This window comes from Temnothorax americanus, unplaced genomic scaffold (genome assembly GCF_048541705.1).
Source record: "Temnothorax americanus isolate GAGA-0224 unplaced genomic scaffold, ASM4854170v1 Scaffold4, whole genome shotgun sequence".
Classification (NCBI taxonomy): Eukaryota; Metazoa; Arthropoda; class Insecta; order Hymenoptera; family Formicidae; genus Temnothorax; species Temnothorax americanus.
In genome coordinates, this window is record NW_027509547.1 from 2,984,422 (window position 1) to 3,005,384 (window position 20,963).

A 20,963-nucleotide genomic window follows, 5' to 3' on the forward strand; every position below is an offset into this window, starting at 1 on the left:
TGTAAGAAACTGCACCAGCAGTTTCTAACTCTAGCTAAAAGGAAGACATTATTTTACAAAGGATAATTATCCGAAGATCTGATGAAGACGGAATTAATAAAACTTTGATATAAATTGATAATAATATTAGTTAAATTTTTTATCGATGCCAAGTTTACATTTTATAAAATTTTAAAAAAATCTATAATAACGTATAACAGGAATTATCAGAATCGGAAAGCTTTAGATTTTACTTTATTTTAGACTTGAATCTCCCCAAAATAGATTCTGTTACCATCCGTGCGGTGCCTAAGCTAAAATTTTCTCCCTCATAGAGTAGGTATCGCGACCTAGGTCACAGGCACTCGATAAAGCGCGCTGACGTAAGTCGCCGGAAATAAATTGCACGATATTCCATTGCAACTGCCGCGGTTTTCCCCGTTGCATCTATCGCTATATACATTCCCGGTGATATCATCGATGTTCTGGCAGTGGCGTCAACTCCCAGGGAGAAGAAAGAAAAAAAAACGAGCAAAATTTGCGGTTCCGGATCGTTTGACGAAGGGCGAGCCCCTCGCGCTCCGTTGGGCTCCGATCAGTTATCCACGGGCACTTGCGTATCGAGCGCGTTAATCCGCGATAACGAATCGGAGGAATGGTATCGGTCGACGTATTAAGATAGGTCAGGTTCGTGTCGAGCGGTTGGCGATAAACGTGACGGGTCTGCATAATCGCGGTAGTGCGCGCGTACACGAAGCGCGTATCTTCGCAAATGTGCAAAATACGTGTCGAGTCCCGTCGAGTTTCTTCGACACAACGCAACCGGATCCGTTTATATGATTCCTGATGGCGCGCACGGGTGTGCGGCCGATCGGTCGTTCGTCAATAATCATTATCGCGGCCGCACACATGTCTTGCGCGGAAAAAAAAATAAAGAGAGATATACGATTGTTTGGCGCGAGTGCTAGACGCGCGCGTGCGCGCGCACGCGCGCGCGCGCGTTCCCGCTCGCTGCTATTTTCAGCAAAGCGGGAACACTTGCCTGCCTGCGATCGGCGCAACGTGATATTACCGCGAACGGACGGCGCGATTCGCGGAAACGCCTGACTAACTAACCGGCTCGGTCGCCGAGGTAACAAATCGAGTCGTCGCCGTGACGCGCGGGAATAAGGCGAATAAAAGACAGGTTGCGGGATATACACGCGGCGAAGTGATACGCGGCTGTCCAGGATCCTCTTTACGCCTCGACGGCGCCGCGGCGTGTTGTCATTCACGCGCGGAGAAGCGAGGGAAGGTGTCGAGTGTGGAACACTTCCTAGAAACGTAATCCGTCTCTGTGCGACCGACCGGGACTCGATACACTGTCTATCGAGTCGGTGTTCGGTTACGAAAACTTTATCCGCTCCGTCCGGCGCCGAGCGCCGTATATGACGCCTGCTGTTTGCGCAACAATGTTAGATCAGGTCCCACACCGCTGAATGCCGCAACGCATAAATCGCGCATTTTACGATGCCAATTAATTCGACGGCGCCGTACCCGAGCTGGACCAGATGTTTTTCACCGTGGCTTAGACGTTAAATCTCTTAATACGAAACTCTTAATATAGACAGGTGCAAATTGCTGATATTGATTGTTCTTTCGTATTAATGAACCTAACGAGAGATACATATATATTGCTGTAAAACGTTAACGCTCCAAGCACGATTCGTAAGTCTACAATATTATATGACTATATCGTTATCCATGTTATTGTTTCGCGCTTTATTATTAATAATGTTTATCTAACGGTTTTTCTCAGAACTTATCTCGCGGTTAATCCTGATACGAACGCAAAACACTGATAATGTGCAATAACATTTGATACGCCTGTTCGCCAAGCGCACTCGACACAAAAACTTAATCGGCGCCATGCTGTTAATCGAGCGGGATTCTAACGCAATGTTTTCAGGGCTAATGGCATTACTCGAGCGTACGATTAATCGCGCCTTGTGTTACGCGTCGATATCGCCTGGAAAAAAAAATATATATGTATAAAATATATATATGTATATCCCCCCTGCGCGATTGCGTCCGTGACTAAAAATAATGCACGACTCGCTCGCGGGGCGTCTCGGGTCGCCGTGCGTCACCGTTGCCGGCGCAACGATAACCAAATTCCGGGGTATCTGCGACACGTGCTCGCGAAATTCGGGGGCCCGCATGGGCGAGTGTCGCGTCAAGGTTAGATAATAACTTTCTTGCATCAGCGGTGCGCGGCACACACCATTCTCAGATAACACGTGCGGATGTGTGTGCGCGCGCGCGCGCGCGCGCTCTCGGGTATGTTAACTACGAAAAACCGGTTAGTGCGCACTAAATCTGACTGCGGGCTACTATTTTTTCCCCACCGTTACGTCCGACTTAATGGCTTTCACGTGTATACCACCGTGTTTTTATTTTTATTCCGGAGTTCTCCAGCGTGCCCCGTCTCTTCTCTCCTTCTCTCTCTTTTTCGGTTTTTTTGTTTGTCTTTTGTCAGCGTTCCCCACGGTCGAATGCGAGGAATGCTTCGTCGAAAACGAAAGTTAGCCAGTCCACGAATGCTTCCTACACGCGTATCTTTTTAAGGATTACTCGGTTCGATACGTGATGCGTAGGTACGCTCAGTTTTCGCGTGGAATGCGTAATTCACTCGGCTCGCCGAGTAATATGTGGAAATGAAAATTTCTATCGTGCGGAAGCAAAGAATCGGGCCTTTCGGCGCTCCGATAATTTTTTTTTGTTCAGCTCGATTTTAGTCGGAGGCATATGGTATGCCGATGACGTGGGTATATGCGTTGATAATAATTTCCGCGGGCGGCTCGCGCGACTAACTCACGTGTATTTTCAACGTGTTGCGAGTTGCCAAGCGCGATCGGTGCGGCGCAAAAAAGGAGCGGCGCCGCGTCGCGTTCCTCCCGTTTTATCGGCTCTCCGCTACATTGTCGACTAATCTCGGTAATGCGGTGTAAACAGCGCTATTTACTTCGAAACGCTCCGTGCTCCGTGCGCCCGCGCACGAAGCTGCGCCTGTCGCCTAAGTTTTCATAACAACACGTTACATAACGGCACGTTAGTCATCGTCGTGCGACCAACCGATATAAAATTCTATCATCGGTTCTAACGAGGAGCTCAAACCGTGACAGCGCGATCGAAAAAAAAAAAACAGGTAGATTGATACGAAACGCGATAACTGAATAATGATATTTGAAAACTATTACTTGGGCAACTCACAACATTTATCGCGCCTGATATGTAAAAATAGACCATACTTAGGCTCAAACATGCTATTTGCTGTTTTGTTGTGACGGTTGGTAGAATTAATAACGGCTGGCGCCAACGCGGTTACGTGAGCGACGAAGAAATGAACTTTATATTTCCGTTGCATATGCTTTCCAGATCGTAATCATGTTTTGGAATAATAAAGGATAATCTTTATTCATATATCAATCTTTACACGTGCCTTGTGACTTTGTGTATTTCATTTTCATCGTAATTCAATTAAATCTAACAATAAATTTATTTTTAATATACATAGTAGTTTTGCTTAGGTGTAAAGCTTTTTTATTTTTGAAAATTTCTCTATCCACGTTAATATGATTCAAGGTCATGATTTTAATTTAAGCTCTCAAGAATATGATCAAACTTAAGAGAATAACGAATTATCGTTTAGAACCGTGGGATCAATGTAATACCTCAATTATTTATGTATTACGCTGGTCCAAACTTATCTCGGCAAGAATTGTCCCAGATTCCACGTTGAAAAAAAAAGTGTGATTAAACCGATCGCGATAAGTAGCGACATTTAAGCTCTCTGATAACAGACTTACAAGTCGAATAACGCATTGCATAATGTAAATGAGCGTTTCCCCTTCCCTCCTAGAAAACCGCCGCCTGCCTTCGACGGTGCGCAATATTTTCGTGACCCTCGACTGACATTGCCAAACAACCAATACATGCAGGCGGCGATAGAAGGACGGTCTCGCTAGAGTGGAGGCCAAGGTCGTAGCTGATCCCCACTGTTCGCCACTATGTTAACGCCTATCGCTCGCGCGTTTGCTCGCTCGCTCTTGCTCGTCTTCCTGGTGACGCAACTATGTTGCACAGCTCGATCCGACGACCATTGTGGTCGTCGCTGTAATTCCAGCTCGCGCTGAGTATCCTGGAGAGGCCACCTCACTGGCGCCTGTTGTTGTTCTATTTTATCATTTTAATTTGCCTTGCCTCTGTAGCAAAATCTCTTCTATGAGGCAAGCCGAGCCGAGACCGTCGTTGATTCATGTTATGTTGAGTGTTACGCAACGAAGAAGCCGGTGTGCTTGTTTGTAGGTGTCAGAAATGTACGGTTGTAGAAAATGATTGATCTTCCCGTGTAATTGAACGTTAATCGACCTATCAGTTGTAATTACAGAAACGTTTTATTATTGTTTTCGTGATCATAATTTGAGCGATTAAGATAAGTGAATGAACAATATTAATCTTGCGCTTATATTAATTTTAATTTGTTGCAGAAATGTTTTTCTTTGTCTAAAAATAACTGGCAAACAGTTTCAAAAGCGCTTATACATTTTTAAAACTCATCAATAGTTTGTTTAACAAAGTCTATATATCCCGTGATGTAATCGGTCTATAGTGCGTTTTCGCCGAAGGTAAATTGTTGCCCCTCTGCTTGGGAAACTTTTGGCTTTTTCTATGACGATTGATGTGGGGCAGGATAAAAAACTGCGCGCGCGCGCGCACACACACACACGCGCGCACATACACACACACTTACTCTCTCTTACACACACACACACGCACATACACACACACTTACTCTCTCTTACACACACACACACATACACGGACTTAGATATATTTCGTGCTCGTTTTCATCGTCGCACATGCATAAAGGAAGCATGAGGCTTGCACGACGAGGGTCGTACGACTGGCGTCCTTGAAGGGAGAGTTGTCAAGCGAGAGGCCGAGGGTCCGAAGTTATTATGAATCGCGAAAAATTTAGTGGAACACGAACTTTTCCGTTAGAAGCTCTTTAAAGGGCTCGTTTTACGACCCATGTCGTTCGATATCAATAATCGCGTTCTTTGCCAGGCATCGATGTCGTAGATGCAAATATATTCGAATGCGCGTGATATGGATAATATATGTATATAGCGTATTTTATCGTCGTATTTGTTTAACGTCACCTAAAACTTCATTTTATCTGCTTGCAGACAAAGCTGCGGCGCCAACGGCATCTTCTCGCGTCGTCTGGATTTCAGCGCTTTCAACAGTCTGCCCCGCACCAAGCTTAACTCCTATCATATTAAGGTGAGTAATTAATTGCTTATACTTTTTGAATGACACGTCGAGAATTTCGCTTATGGGACGTTTAAATTACGACGCGTTGCTTTGTTAGCGAAATGAACCCGACCGTTGCGGGAAGTGATAAATCGTCGAATACGACTTTCGAAAGTCGTGTCACGCAACATATTGATCGGAGAAGGAGTTACTTTTTAATTACTTTGAAACAAAAGAAATGTATATATTATTTTTATGATGAGTTAACGATGGAGCATAATAATGAGGCATACTTAACTAAACACGTATTTAATTATATGCGCTTTCAATATATGCATCATCAATATGTATGCATTTTTAATAAGGTATAAAAAGTAACCAGATGGAGAGTTAAACTAATATTGACGACCAGGTTTAATCTCGTCGTAGAAACTCGTTAAATTAATTTCAGCCGAGAGAGAGAGAGAGAGAGAGACCGTATTTTCCACTCGCATAAATCAGACATGAGCTACGCCCTTGGCGAATTCTTTTGCATCCTGTCCTGTAACACTGTCGTCCTACCCCAAATACGCAGGGAAATCAATACCCGGGCAGTCCGAGTAGCGTGTGTCTCTTTGCGCGCGCACATATACGCATGCATTGCACGTTACATACATGCGTTTATATGCGCACCGGCGTTAAAGAATACTTTTACTCTCTTATGCTTTTCCCTTGACCTGTTACTCGCCGTGCAATGTCCTCTTGCGTCGACGTCGATTAACGTCGACCCTGGTTAATGACTTGTCCACCTGCATCAGGTAGCACCGTAATCCGGAAAAAGGTAAAGAATATCATTAACATGGGATTGCCTCAAGTTAATCCGGATTATCGACGCGATTTGCTTACGCTAACGTGTATTTAATGCTAATCTTGTTTAAACTGTTTTTCTTATCTGTTTCTATTGCAAAGTAATATTATGAATTCGAAAGAAGGAATCAGAATAGTTTGGGATTAATACAAAACGCAACGTTTGCTCACGAATTTTGTACTTAAGGAATAAATGAGAAAATATACCACTTTTAGATGGTAGAATATAAATATATATTCGTTTTTATATTTATTTGAATGTCAAATGTGTTTTATTTTAATTCATATTGAAATATTACAAATGCGTATGTAGACAACAAAGCTTTCGCACGATGAAGCCCGCATTTTGTTAACGAGAGAGATTAATAAATTATATAAATAAATTACGTATAATTATATACATATCTGTAAAAGAGATTCACTTCAATTTATAGCTTATAATCTCGACATGTTAATTCGATAAACGACAAGCTCTTAATATTTCACATCGATAAAATACCGCGTCTGCGCTTTTAATTCTATTACGCGGCAGAAAGTAGCCTTCTTGAGGGAGGAGGCTCCATAAGTGATGCACGTTTCAACCCCCGTTCTGTAATGCCTAACAAAATTTGACCTAGGACCTGGCCTCGACCTCCAAATTGCCTGCCATTTCGGCGCTTGTTTGTGGGAACGGAGAAAGAAAGGCTAACCGGTAAAGCAGCCTAGTCGGCTCTCCCCTCTGAACTAGGGTACGCGCTTCTGCAGGGTTCCAAATGACTTGTCTTGATAGAGTCACCCGGGTTGTAGTTTCGTTAGGAAACCTGCTGTAGCGCGCGATCCTGACAGTTAAAGAAGTTAACGACGCGGCTAATTAACGCCCTGCGATCCGTCCCTGGAACAAATTCGACGACCAGAGTCGTTACCAGTCGCTCTACTATTACTCGTTACTATTGCCGTTATTATTGACAGAAGAAAAATAAGAGCGATTATTTCTTCCGCGACTTTATGCGCGGGATTGTTTATCGCGGTACATTCATAAAATCGGTCCTTAGCTATTTTATTAGACGCCGCGATCTTTTTTTTTGTCAAACTTATAAAACAATGCGTTTTATTACGGTCCGACGCGCGACGGTGGCATTTATAGCCCACAGTAAACTGCCTACCGTACATGGCATCGATATATGACCAATACTCTTGAAAAATCTTTCTAAAAATATAAGCGATATATCATGTTATTATTGAGAAATAATTTCCCTTGATATTTAGTACTCTTCTCATCGTCAATAACACTGAAACATCGTAGGGAATTGAATTACCATTTAGACGAAGACGCGCTTTTTACCGCGCTGTACATTCCTTCGCGCTTTACGTCGCGACATTAGAAAAACGGACAAATGCAGGGCGCGTGATATTTTTGTGTCGCGCACTCTTTTATCGGCGAGTGTTGCGCAATAACGCTCTCCGTGGCGGTTCTCGAGCGTGTTCCGCCGACGAACCGGCAGTTCCAGTTTTTCAATAATACCGGTTTTCTTGGCTTCGCCGGCCGGCCGGCCGGTCTAACGAGAGCCGTTATTAGGTAACTCGAGGGAGATCGATCTCGCGCGCGCGCGCGAGAACGCGGCTCGTGCGAGCGTGTGTGCACGTATTTGCCGTGCAGTGGCAGAGGAGGATGCACGAAGGGAAGAAGAGAGGAGATCGGAGGAACCAGGGCACCATTGTAAACCGCTGGAAGCTCTCGAAACACCCTCCGAGTCCTTCCATGGCAACCGCGTCCCCGCAACAATCGTTCCCCGTTTCCTCCTTCTCTCTCTTTCTCTCTATCTCTCTATCTCTCTATCTCGCACTAACCCTCTCATATCGAGGGTGGGTCACCCTTTCTGTATTGCGCGATACGATGCGACGCGATGCGAATTGCAAAATGCAAGCTTTGCCTTTTGCGCGCTGAATACCGATACGCAACCCGCGTCGTCGTTCCCCGAACTCACTTAAGACCCGGGGATTGCTGCCGTGAATTGGAAGTCATGGCGATAACTTTTCCGTTAAGACCCTCCGTTAAGACACCGTTGAGACGAAGGGAAAAAAAAGAATCTTCCGAATGTTCTCCACGCTCTTATCGTCGTTTCGAAAAACCCTCGCGATTCTTGCCGCTTCACTTCAGTCGCGGTTTTTGCAGTACTAAAGTAATTAATACACGGTTGTGTAATGAAATTCGCGAAAATACATGAAACCTCTTAGATTAGAGGATAGAGCAGAGTAGCAGAGGCGCGTCCACGTGTGCAAATCGCGACAAACACTGTGAATTCCGTGTGAATGACCTCGTGGCTGTGTTTGACGATAAATCGGACAGGAGGAGCATGTGGAAATGGGAAAGTGGCGTGCCACGGTGCAGTAACAGTCGACACGTGGCGTATATAGACGCTGAAACTAGGAGTGGTCTGCGATTCCGCCGTTCGCTAGCGGTTCGTTTATACTTCGTCTCGTCGCGCTTTTATTCACCTCCGTACGTAACAAAAGCGGTCAACGTTCGTAAGGTAATAACACGATGTCTCACATATCCGAGCAAGCCTTGCAGCTAATACAGCGACGTTTTACGACGCATTTTGTTTCGTAACGTATCATTTTTTCCCGGCTGACCTTTAATAAAGTCGACGATGTAATTTTATGTCATAAATCCGCACTTATTATCCGTTTTGATCTTTCACATAATTAAAACGTTGCTGTTTTTATGTAAACGTATAATACGGGAAAAAAACGCCGCATGCTCCACGCGCGCATATTGTTTATTTTTACGTAACTCCCGCAGCTTCGTGAATTTCTCCCGCCGAGGTGCGCGAGGCGGTTGAACGACCCGAATATTATCATTTCGTCGAAATACTCGATACGCTAAGCGTTACATCGGCGCGATAGTTTATTATTGCAGTCCGCCGCCACGAACCGCGCGGCTCTTTATCTCGCGACTCGGTAAATATTGTTTCTTGGGCGCTATGACGAAGATAAATGCATCGAATGTCAGCGGCGCCGGTTTGCAGAAAATACTGAGCTGGCAAAATAATAATATGTCAAAGCGTACAATACTCCGCTTCTTTCACCTTCTGTTCTTGCATAATTAAAATTGCATAAGATGAATGATATATAAATAATTTGCAGCATCCAAAATTTAACAATAACAATAAGATTAAATAAAAAATTAACGACTTACATATGTAATAAATTTTTTTTAAATATTGCAGTGAAGTTATTTTAAGCCAGGGGTCTCTCTTCTTCGAAATAAGTGTTGAGAGTGCTTCACCAAAACCGACGCTTATGCCGAGCGTTATATTTCGCCGTTGAACACATTATCCCTCATTATCTTAGCCTAGCTCGACTCTGATAAGAGATTGTTCCGTTAGCAAACATTTGCGAACTACGCTTTTTCTGGCAAGGCCACGTTGTGCGAGATATAATCTGCTTATAAATTCTTTTGAATTATAGTTTTACTTTTTCGAGATAAAGATATTTAGGTGCAAAGGTATTACAAAGATGCATTAAGATAACTGTTGAACTTTGATGTATATGCTTAACTTTTATTCGGTTAAATTAATCGACGATCACGACAATGGTTCTTTAAAGAATTTTATAGCTCATGCAGTCTATACAATTTTTATTAATATACATTTTTTCTAAATAATATTTACAAATTTTTTAAACAAAGGAAACGAAAAAAAATTATACAAAATTGTATGGCGCAGACAAGAGCAATCTATCTCGTTCAAAGGATGGACCGCGTAATTTTCTCGAGGATTGCGCGGAACCCTCGTTGGTCTATGCTGAGTGGCGCTAGAGATCTGAGTGATACTTGTGTTCGAGGAGGCAGAGATTAATTAAAAGGACCGCTCGTAAGAACGTCGAAAAGCTTTTCTCGTAATTCAGTCGCTCCGGAAGAGATGAAAAGAGAGACTTTTCTTTCGCGAACAACCTCTCGTGCTTCGCGGATCTGCCCGCGTCATCTCGCTCATCGATTCGATGGACATTGATTTTTAATTAACTGGCGCCGAATCTGATTCCCCAATTAGCTCGAATTAATAGAAAATGATATTTGTTTTACCTTTCGTTGTCATACTCTCCCGTTATTCCCGAGATAAAAACTTTGATATATACCGAGATATACTCTTATTTCTGTACGTTAATAGATATTTAATGGCGAAATTATAATACACATTCAAAAAGCAGACGCGAAATAGATCAATCATGTCGATCTATAAAATGTTAATGAGATGTACATATTTCATCAAAATTGTCATTTGCAAAAGGAATTCTTTATTTCCATTATTATTATACGATATTGATTGCTAATGTTAATATAATCTTTTGAGTTTAGTTCCACGTAATTGCCTACATGTTAATTGCCGATTATTAAACCGTTGCTACCAGCAAGATTTTTTGCCTCGTCTGCGCAGTAACGTGAGACCCATTAACTCTCCATGGTCGAGCTAGCGCAAGAACAATCATGCTATTTTGAGGCAGTTGTTTTCAAGTAACGTAATCTTCCTGCTACTCAATGCTGGCGCTGATTAAATTCAAAACCTACGAAACAGTGAACGAAAGTTTGCGTTTCAAGCAACGTTTCAAGTCGAGCTGTAAATACTACAATAATTTCGTTACGATACGTAAACGAGAAATCAGTATTACGAGAAATGTTCGTACATCATCCTCATCGACTTCTGTTAAACTTTGATTGGGTTTTGAAGTTTTTCATCATTATCGAGTTTAATAATTTTTACGTTTGAAAGTGTCAAAGTGAAATTACTTTATTCCTTGGCTATTTTTGCGGAAATATATGAACATTATGCGTGTTGCAATAATACAACACTGCAATTAAAATACTATTGATAGAAAATTATTTAATAAAAGTTTAGAAGAAAGTTTTTAATTTTGTGGCAAATCAGAAAAAACGTATTTGCAAAGAATTATAGATGTATGTATATGTATATGTGTATATATGTATGCTGTATCCTATTCCTATTCTCTCTTTCTTCATTTTCTTATTAAGTTTCCTTCATAATTTCTCTTTCTTTCTCTTTCTTTTTTGTTTTCTGAGTACATTTTGTGCGTTAACTCTCATTGCAGACTCTCCGCACACAATGGAGGTTTGCATTAAAGGTCATTAACTTAAACGTTCGCTTTCCTGTTGCGCAACTCGCGCAATTCAACGTGTTGTTATTCGCGAGACTGAAAGAGAGAAAGAGAAAAGGAAAAAGATTAAAAAGAGAATACGTTTGAGCGTAAAATAGTTATGTAAATTATTAATTTAACTATACGATTTTGATATGTGTTGTCTGTGTTTTATAATATTTTTTGCTATAGAATCTGATATCTGAGATTAGCAAAGTTTTGAATTTTATTTGAAAATAAATTTAATTAAATTAATTAAATTAATTTTTAATTAAAACGTTTTAAAATATATCTATGCAGGAAAGGAGTTTTTTATTTTATATAATAAATTTATCGTTAGAAATGTTGAATAAGCTTTGTTTATATTCAATATTCGTTGTTCACTATTATGATATTATTCATACTTAAATTAAAAGGTTTTTTTATTTTTTGTTATATGAGATAGCACGAGATACATGACTTTCGCCAATGTCGCCAACCTGGACTTTGAGTCGTAGACGATCAGACTGTCCTTGAATTTATCCCTGAACTGGGATAAGAGTCGTGGTTCCCTTGAGATCTCGACCTACCTCAATCGGATCGATGCAAGATAGCTCTATGCTTTTCTCGCCTCATATCACGCACACTAGTATTTTTGTCCGTGAACTTGATATACACGGGTGATCTTCATTTTTTTTCGAGAGAGAAGGAAAGAGCATGTTTGGCTAGACGTTTGATGTTTTATTCACACGATGAAGTAATAATAGTATCACGTGAAATAATTTATTATTGTTTTTCTGTAATATATAAAAGAAATAGGAGAAAAATTAATGATGCAATGTTTTGCTCTCTTCCATGCTTATTTCCGCATGAATTTGTCGTTAGACTATAAAAAAGCAGTATAATTCGTCAGAACGTAAAGTTAAAAGTCACTTGAAATAATGGTCGTTTGTAATATTTATAATAGACTTATTTTTTCCCGTGAATATAATTTTTTCTTAATAACGGTGAAGAGGAAGTAAGAAAATCAGAAACAACAGGTGCGTGTTTTCTCCTCGTCCTCATCATCATTATGGAGAGAAACAACCAATGACCTCTCTTTGACTACTAGGATTATGAATGATAATGAGCAATGGTTCCTCCTTTCTTCTCGCGCTCATTAAGCTAAAGAGTCACGGAAATTAATGCAATTGTCAGGCGTGTTATTTCACGCTTAAATTATTGCGAGTTGTTAAAAAAATAACGCGATAATTTTTCTCTGAATATCTGCTAAAATTTATCTTTGTGTACTAAAATTAAAAATTTGTAACTCTTTACGATCGACTTTATTTAGCAGATACAAGACATCTTTTTTGGTATTAAAAAGTAATTAACAAACACAATATTAATATTATTATGCTCGCGAATTGAATTCAATTTTTTTTTTGAAATTACCACTGCTTTTTTTATTGTCGTGGCCATACATTTTGGAAACCCATTTCCTGTCGTGTCTCGCGTTCTGACAAATCGTGGTCTCGCGAGACAAAGCGCCCTTGCCGCGACTGAAACAATGGAGCGGTCAAGCATTCGTTGGGAAAAGGGGAGAACCAACACCGGGGAAAGAATGAAGGAAAGAAACGAGTCATAATCAGCGAGACAAATGTTGTTCCTCCTCGCGCTGTCCTGTCGTTGGTCTGGCGCGTCTCTTAGAAAGGAAGAAGAAGCCGCATGTATGCTCGTATGGAAGGGACAAGGGAGGACTCAACGTCTTAAGACACGGACACAACTGCGGACGAAAAGTAATGGCATGGCGGTGAATGCGGGTGCCATTTCCGTTTTCGTCGCGAAACGCGCGATACACGGAGTTGCGACGAAACGCTTCTCGAGGTGCCTTTTACGGAGGTTTCCCTCCGCCCGGAGACCGGTTTTTGTGTTCTCCTTAAACGAGAAAACGCTCCGTGTTCGTGTTTCCCTTTCTCGAGAATCGCTCAGGACCGGTACTCTCTCTGCTACCCATTACGCGAGTGTCTATGCTCATACGAATTTGGGATTTCTGTAATCTCGTTGAGGGTGGGAAGCAGGAAAAGCTTTCGTCGGAATCGGCGAATAGGTGTCGAGCGCCGCAGGAGGCTGCCGCGTCGAATATTAAAATTCGCGGAGCGTCGCTGTAGCAATATCGCGAAAAAATCTCGCCACCCTGCTAAGCTGAATGCTTCTTTATTCGCGGCGAAACGAAGGCGTTGTACGCGTCAGAATTATGCGCTCGGCGCTTCAAGAAGATAAAATAATGGCACAAAGAACAAAAAATAGATGAAAAAAGAATCATGCGCCAGGAATAATTAACTAGAGGAAATTGCGAGTGACTTTTTTGTGTGCGGAAGTCTCTCTCTTGAATAAATAACGAATTATGTGTACGAACAGAATATATACGGTATGTGCGGAATGGAATATGTACGGAAAAAAATTAGTCAAATATTTAGATAAGATTTTACATTTTCTATGCTATTTGGTCTTTTAAAAATGTACAGGAAATTACGGAGAGTTTTCTGTGCACATTTTTAACATCGCGATTTGTTGTAATTAGAATATGGTATTAATCTCTTTCGCGCGTGGAATTTTCTGGTCGTGTACACCATAATTGCTGTGAGGCTCCTAGGTATCCGCAGATTTTTGTCGGTATCCCAAGTAATTAATGCAGAATGGCGCGAGGTGAGCAGAAACTTATTACGACGGACATTTTTCCTTCGTGGCTGATAGCACTTTTCCTCCTTCTCTTCCCATTTCTTCTCTCGGTTTACCACGGCTTGCGCGCGTTTTTGCTCAAGCAGACGTCTGCGCGCGTCTGCTTTTTCCCTCCGTTGTCTCCCACAGGGAGTCTGAGCAAGGGGAGACTCTGATAGAGAAATAGTTGGAATACGACGCGTTATACACGCGGTGATTTGGTTCTTGCGCACAATGGATCGATCTGTCTGCGTTCTTCGTGCCGAACGTGAATCTCCAGCAACGCGCGCGTTATTATTGTCGATGTTATTCCAAACTTGTCCATATTCGCATCGGGAAGATACCTAGAGAAAATGTCTCTCGTGAGTTGCAAAATATCAATAAATGCGCATTATGTGCAAATAATAATTCTCTATAATAATCCAATTTATTTACGTCAGGCTATATAACACAACGGGGAAGGTCTCTAAAAACTAATAACTGAAGAGAGGCGTGTAGAATGATCGATAGAGAAAGTTCACCACCGTAACTGATTAAAGGCCGAAGTATCTTTGGTGTGTACCAGTAATTAAGATATAAATTCTTCTAGTGAAATAGTGTCTCCGAAATACCTTATTGCTGGAACGGCGTGGCGCGACGCGGAGAAGTCGCTCGCGTGAAACGACCTCTAAGCACATCGGCTGCGGCTGTAAGGGGAACACTGCGAAAAGTTGGTAGATTTATTATGCTATTACCGGGGGTTATAGGGCCGACCGGGAAGGAACGCTTATGGGCGCGAACGGCGAAATTTGCCTGCGGGAGGTCAATATAGCGTTTCGGGCCGAGAGTGGCGAGAGCAACGGCTTTCCCTTTCAGGCACACGCACTGTCCGCGAGAGAAAATCATTCCGACGAGCGTTCCCACGAGAAGGAGGCGCACGCACGCGCGCACGCACGCACGCAACGAGGCACGTCGACCTTTTGATTTTGCGTGAGCGGCCTAACTTGGCCAATCGTCGGATGGACTAAACGCGTATTTGCACATAATCGCGCGGGAAACTACCAAGATACCGGCAACTGCTCGATAAAAATTGCTCGCCTCCCGCGACGAGTGAACGGAATCGTCTCGACGGCGAACGTATTATTACGCAAATGGGATACCCGGCGCCGTCTGATGAAGTATTGTTCAATGTGAAATACTGCCGAACAATTTTCTCTGTTATGCGAGATTACGATCGCCGCGTGTTCTCGCGCGACGATCTACGCGTGGACTAGGAGAGAGATTTTAGCTCCAGCTTCGTCATAAACGTCATTGTAGATCATCGGATTTAACATTTAAAACTGCGCAATTTGCTGCAACTGCGATTGTAACTCGCGCGATTCGGGGCGTGAGGTGAGTCCTCGGGAAATCTAAGAGAAAAGGCCAAAGAGTCGTTAATTGTTAGCGGATGATCGTGAGAAAGTTTAGTCACACCCGCGATATATTGTCGGACATTTAATGATATACTATTCATACTTATCGTTTATCATTATCAGCGGTCTAATATATCGTGTATACATTGATAAGATATTTATCGATCCTCTTTCCATTTTCTCTTATCATTGATTGAAATAACAACTTCGCATGTGACTATCGATCCTTTTGAAGAAGCCGTCGATGCTTAAGGCTCGCCGAAAAATTTTTTGTTCGATACCTAATCTGTAGTCGAGAGCCAACGCGATAGCTCTGGGTACGGTCTGTATATCGAACACGCGGCGCGGCAAGAGATTATCACCGAATTTTCATTACTTTCACGCGATGGGGCGTCTGCGGCGGCGATATAGTGGATCTAGAGGTTCCGTCGGGTGGTACTGGGCATTGTCCAGACCAGTGGAATGGCATCCTATTAAAGTCACCAAGATGGAGCCGCCCGGTCCTCTCCTGGCCGAAGTGCCAGGGATAGTTGGAGGGTAGGAAGCAGTCGGTGTCCCAGGTATGTACGTCGTATAACCTGCGTGACTCGTATTTCTGGGTGGGCACCGATATTTCCCGTCCGTGAAATACCGGGGGCATTCTACCGAGACGCACGCGAGGAGAAATGAGACGTTCCTCTGTAAACGTAAATTATAGAATACTTTTTTATGTCATGTTTTAGTTGCTAATTAATTCTGCATTCCCGACATGTAAACGTTTATCGAGAGATTTTTTTAAAAGATTTATGGAGAGATTTATTTTTTGCACTGTCGATCTTTTTTCATACGTGGCAAGAAATATATTATTATTTAATATTACACCACACACACAACTCCTGTCTTTTTAAATCACTTGATATTTATATAATTCTTTTTACGTATAAAACGGTAAAAATTTTATTATGAATATATTAGATACTTTTATATGTAAATAACTTGATTTGATCTTTGAAGTCATTTTGAATACATGTCCTGTTTCTTAATTTAATCTGTTTGATTGCAATATATCGATTTACGGCGCAGTATTTACGGCGCAATCGGATGGAAATTATTTTTCACGCTCGCGATATGATGCGCGGGTTTTAACAGTGCAATTTAAACTTTCGACGACGTCGTAACAAGGGATGAAAGTTCGGCCTCGTAATCGTTCGTAGCACCGAATGTCAAGGGCAAAGGGTGGTGGCTGGGCTTGTGGATGCGAGCGAACGGGCAGGGGTGATGGCAATGGTCGATATTGGAAACATCCAGGATCGGTCAAATTTACGATTGGCCAGGGGCGATTTCAGTACTGAACGAATTCTTTTCTCGCACAATGATATATCGCTACTATATCTGTATTGCAGCCCGTTTTCGAAGATTATAGGAAACTGATTTTGGAACGTCGATTGAGAACTGCTGTGGCTATTTCTTAGAGATAATATAAAATCAGAAGCACTTGGTTATTATAGAAATAATAATGTCGCATTTTAATATTATGTTACATTTTTTCGTGTATTTCTGACTATATCTGTTAACTTTACATAATTAACAATGAACGTTCTGCTGAAATGTATTTATTACTTCTACTAGTACCTAAAACAAAATAATTTGTTAATAGCAATTTTAAATAATTATTATTTGATTTAGGATTACTTTTATTCTGATTTTGTTGATATTTCACAGAATAACTTTTAATATGAAACTTAATATGAATTGCTTAATAGGTACATAATGAAATTTATTCAGAGTACGCTTTTTTTCTGCACTGTTCTTTTAGTAAAGATAATCAGAAATAATGTCTTAAGAGGGTACAACCATTTTGTCCAGTTTTTTCCATGATCCTGAAAAGACCATGCAGTGAAAAGAACGTTTCGTCTACATTCAGAACGCTTTCGTTTTCTTTTCACATATATTTTCTCACGTAGTTCTCACACATTCCCCGATAGATTACATCGACTGCTTGAGAATCGCAAAAAAGGGGCCAGGCACTCGTGCGAACTTTTAGTACGGCCAAATCTCTCTCGCGCCGAGCCTCCTCTCGCTCCGTTTAACAGCCAGAGATATCAGTCTCGTTTTATCTTGAAGGTTGAAAGCGAGGTAAATTCGCGGCGAGAGGCGAGATCCACCTTTTTTTTTATACGCAGCGCGGATGTCTGCGTATCAAAACGACTCGACCGTCGCTGTACGACATCCGAGCGACATCCGACGTCTGTACAGCAACCCTTTCGGTTATCCGTGCGATTCGTGCATGAGCTCGTACTCGAGCGATCCCCGGGCCAATTCTCGGCGCCTTCCCTCGTCCCTTGGTAGACCGAGATGTCCGCCGCACGGGGTGGATACCGCACACAGCTTTCTCTTGGACACCGAACCCTCTCCCGTGACATTAACGCGACCCTCGCACTTTGAGTCCTGAATATCAACGACATTAGCCGCAACCCCTGGCAGGTTGATGGCCCGGGACGGCAGCGGAATGTCAAAACCGCGGTTTCGTCTACCCGGATTGGTATTTCATCGCCATTGATACATAGTGGAAACGCGATTGCCGTATCGCGTCGAGATCGGCGGCTATTTGTATCGATAGCGGTAATCGAGACGAAGAAGAAAAGAGAATAAAACTTGCGATACATGTGGAGCGCGGAAATGTTCGCGTAGAATAAATCCAATCGTAATAAAATCCAATGTAATAGAATCTTCATTTAATCCGATCGAACATCGCATAAACGTGATCATAAAAATGTATTTATTTCGTTAAATATGAAAGAGCGATTTCGGATATCGCGGATATGATTCAACGCAATTTTGTTAACGTTGTCGTCTAACGTCAACAACCGTTTCCACTCTCTCAGGTACTTTTAGCATTCGCGACTAGTAAGTTCTTGCTGCGTCAGGATCAGAAGTTCCGTGAGAAGTTTGAGAGGGAACAAGCGTATCCGTGAAGAGAACTTTCGGGCTTTAAGGTGAAATAGATGGATCGTTTATTCGTTGCTATAACGTGACGCTTGCTTTCGTGGGACTCGACAACAAGTGTGAAGTGACTGCCGCGAGGGATAATGCGGAGAGATGCCGTTCAAAGTGAGTGACTCGCTCGTTAGCTTAAGTTCACCGAAGAGTTTGTTTCGCGTCGCTTCTCTCTAAACGCGCGTCTTTCGCGCGTCCGTCATTCGTTCCAGACGGCCCCAGACATCGCGCGCGTAACTTCGAGAAGAGAAAACTCTCTTGCATTCGTCGCGCTTAAAGAACACACGTAAACTTGGCGAGAATCTAGCGACGCATATTATAGCTACTGAGGTGGCAATAAAAGCAGCGTGATTTATTCCTTTGCGAAATAACGTCGGCGGCGAGCATTCAACGTTTCTAGGAAGCGATCGACACTGTTCCCTTTCGGCACTTTTCCCCCAGAGTATGTATCCCTGTCGCCAGATTTGCAGTGGATCTCGAATAATCTCCCCTCCGAAATGGTCAGCGGGGTTCAAAGGCGAGGGACAGAAAGAGTCGGGACGCGCTATGCAATAGGAATTCGGAAGGTCCGGGTTCTACAGTTACATGAAAGAGGAGGAACCGTGGTGCGCGACGGGGGCGGGATGTTTGCAACCGAGGATCAATACCGTGTAGTTCCCGGCAATGGTCATGAAATCATTGACCGTATTCGATGTTTCACCCTTAGTCAGACCTTAGCCTGTAGGCCCATCGTTCGGCTGATCTTAAATCAACGGGTGCCATACAAATGGTTCTTCTTTCGCAAATTTTTTCGATTTTGCAAGATCTGCTGTTTCGGGAATTCCGAGATCTGTCGGTCTGCCAACTATTCTTTTAATTACTCCGTTAAAGTCGATTTAACTTTCTTGCGCGACAGTTGATGAAATAATCTAGTCAATTTTTTCATTCGTCCCTACCAACCGAGAATGTTGTAACATTTAATAGACATTTGTTCATACCAATTAACACTTAGTTCTTCCTCTTCATCTATCTCCCTCTCTCAGGAAAGCGAACTTCGTTCGACCCAACTTTATGGCATTTGCGTCTTCGACGGCCATAAAATTCCTCTAGAGACCATTCTGGAAGCTTTAAAATCTACGGACCGGAGAACGCTGATCTTGCTTAAAATTCGCACATACATAAATTTGAATTAAACGCGCTTATTCTCTTCCTTATTTCGAATTAATGTTCAAGCTACGTCGTAAACTCGAATAAAAGACGAGTCTTGGATAATAATATCTTTATCAAAATCGTCGTTGGTCATTGTTCTCTGGCTTCCCTAACTCTGAAATATTGTATATATATATATATATATATATATATATATATATATATATATATTTCCCGAGCCTAAAAGTACTCCTTCGTGGAAGACGACGAACCTGGTCATCCTCTCACCCGTCTTCGAGGGTCTCCACACAAACGTCGACCAACCCTCGATCGGTGAGCCGTGTGATCCCCGTTGCCACCCTTTGCCTTTTTCCTCCTTGAGATGGTCTTTTGGTCCCATTAAGACGCTTTCTCCTCGTAGCCTGTGTTACACAAATTAGCGACCTTTATACGGTCCTCTTCTCTTTAAGTCTGCCGAGAAGGGACGGGCGGCAGAGGGTGAGAGGGGGTGGGTGGGAATCAATGGCGCAGCTGACGAGCGTTCGGTTGCGCGTGCGCGCAGACAATTCTATCGACCGTCGCTGCAGCATAGACACGGCCTACCCCTTCCAACCTCCACCGAGGCCAGGCTGATCTCTATTCCGGGACGCGGGGGTGGCTCGGCTCTCGATGGGTTACACGGGCGTTGGCGGTCGAGAGGGGGGACGCAAGGGGCAACGAGAGGGTGGATGCGGCACCGACGGTGCGGCGGCGGCCGGTGGCGCTGCAGCATTCTGCGGCCTTGACTCTGCGTTCGCTAACTTTCCCCGATGATCCACGGTAGACACCCTGGCGACACCGCCAGACAACCCGGCGGTCTCTCTTTCTCTCTCTTCTTCCTCGTTTTCCGTTTTTCTTCGTCTTTATACCCCGGATTCTTTCACCAGGGACTTAGCACCCTAGTGCCATGGGATCGTCTGTGATACTCATAACCCATTTTACACTTGAGGAAGAAATCGAAGGATCGCATGTAGCCATACGCCGCTCCATAGTCCCATTGTTACATATCGAAAATGGGCTATCGATAAAAATGACAGTTTCCAAACGATACTCGGGTAATGATGAATGTAACTTTTTTCAACAATAATTTATGTATGATAGGGCTATCTAATAAGTTCACGCTAAAACATTCATGCCTTAAATCGTATAAAGTTGAAAGAGGGAAATTGATTACTTCGAGGTCCGTTTCGTATTTTCCTCTAGTCATGAAAGGGACAGGGGGCATTGCACGAAGGCAGGTGAAAAATCTCAGTGGAATTGACCCTGAAAGAGGAAAGTGAACGAAGCGAACCGTACTCTCATAATTAATTCTAACACGAAATTGATTTCCAGCCCACGTCCGTCGCGATAAAAGATTAATAGTTGCCGTCTACGCCGTTATATTAACTTTACACGGGTAGCTGTAGTACTCTCTTCAGTCCCTTTTAACTCGGCGCAGTTTCTTGCGCGTCTGTAACATGATAAATCGCTTTATCTATTTCGCGGCGTCTCGTCTTG

The 20,963-nt window shown here is 42.8% G+C and overlaps 1 protein-coding gene across 3 annotated transcripts in view; it reads left to right on the forward strand.

The window, feature by feature from the left end:
- The window catches only part of Heca (hdc homolog, cell cycle regulator), a 152,900-nt gene that overhangs the window by 20,665 nt on the left and 111,272 nt on the right, over positions 1 to 20,963 (forward strand). For 2 of the 3 annotated variants that reach the window (XR_013258428.1, XM_077415649.1), the window contains exon 2: positions 5,211 to 5,307. Coding sequence is in view for 2 of the 3 variants with exons in the window: in XM_077415649.1 (XP_077271775.1) it covers positions 5,211 to 5,307 (97 nt within the window). In the remaining variant the exon portion in view is untranslated. Of the gene's footprint in view, positions 1 to 4,227; positions 4,323 to 5,210; positions 5,308 to 20,963 lie in introns of those variants that run through there. The other variant, XM_077415650.1, reaches the window with a different exon arrangement.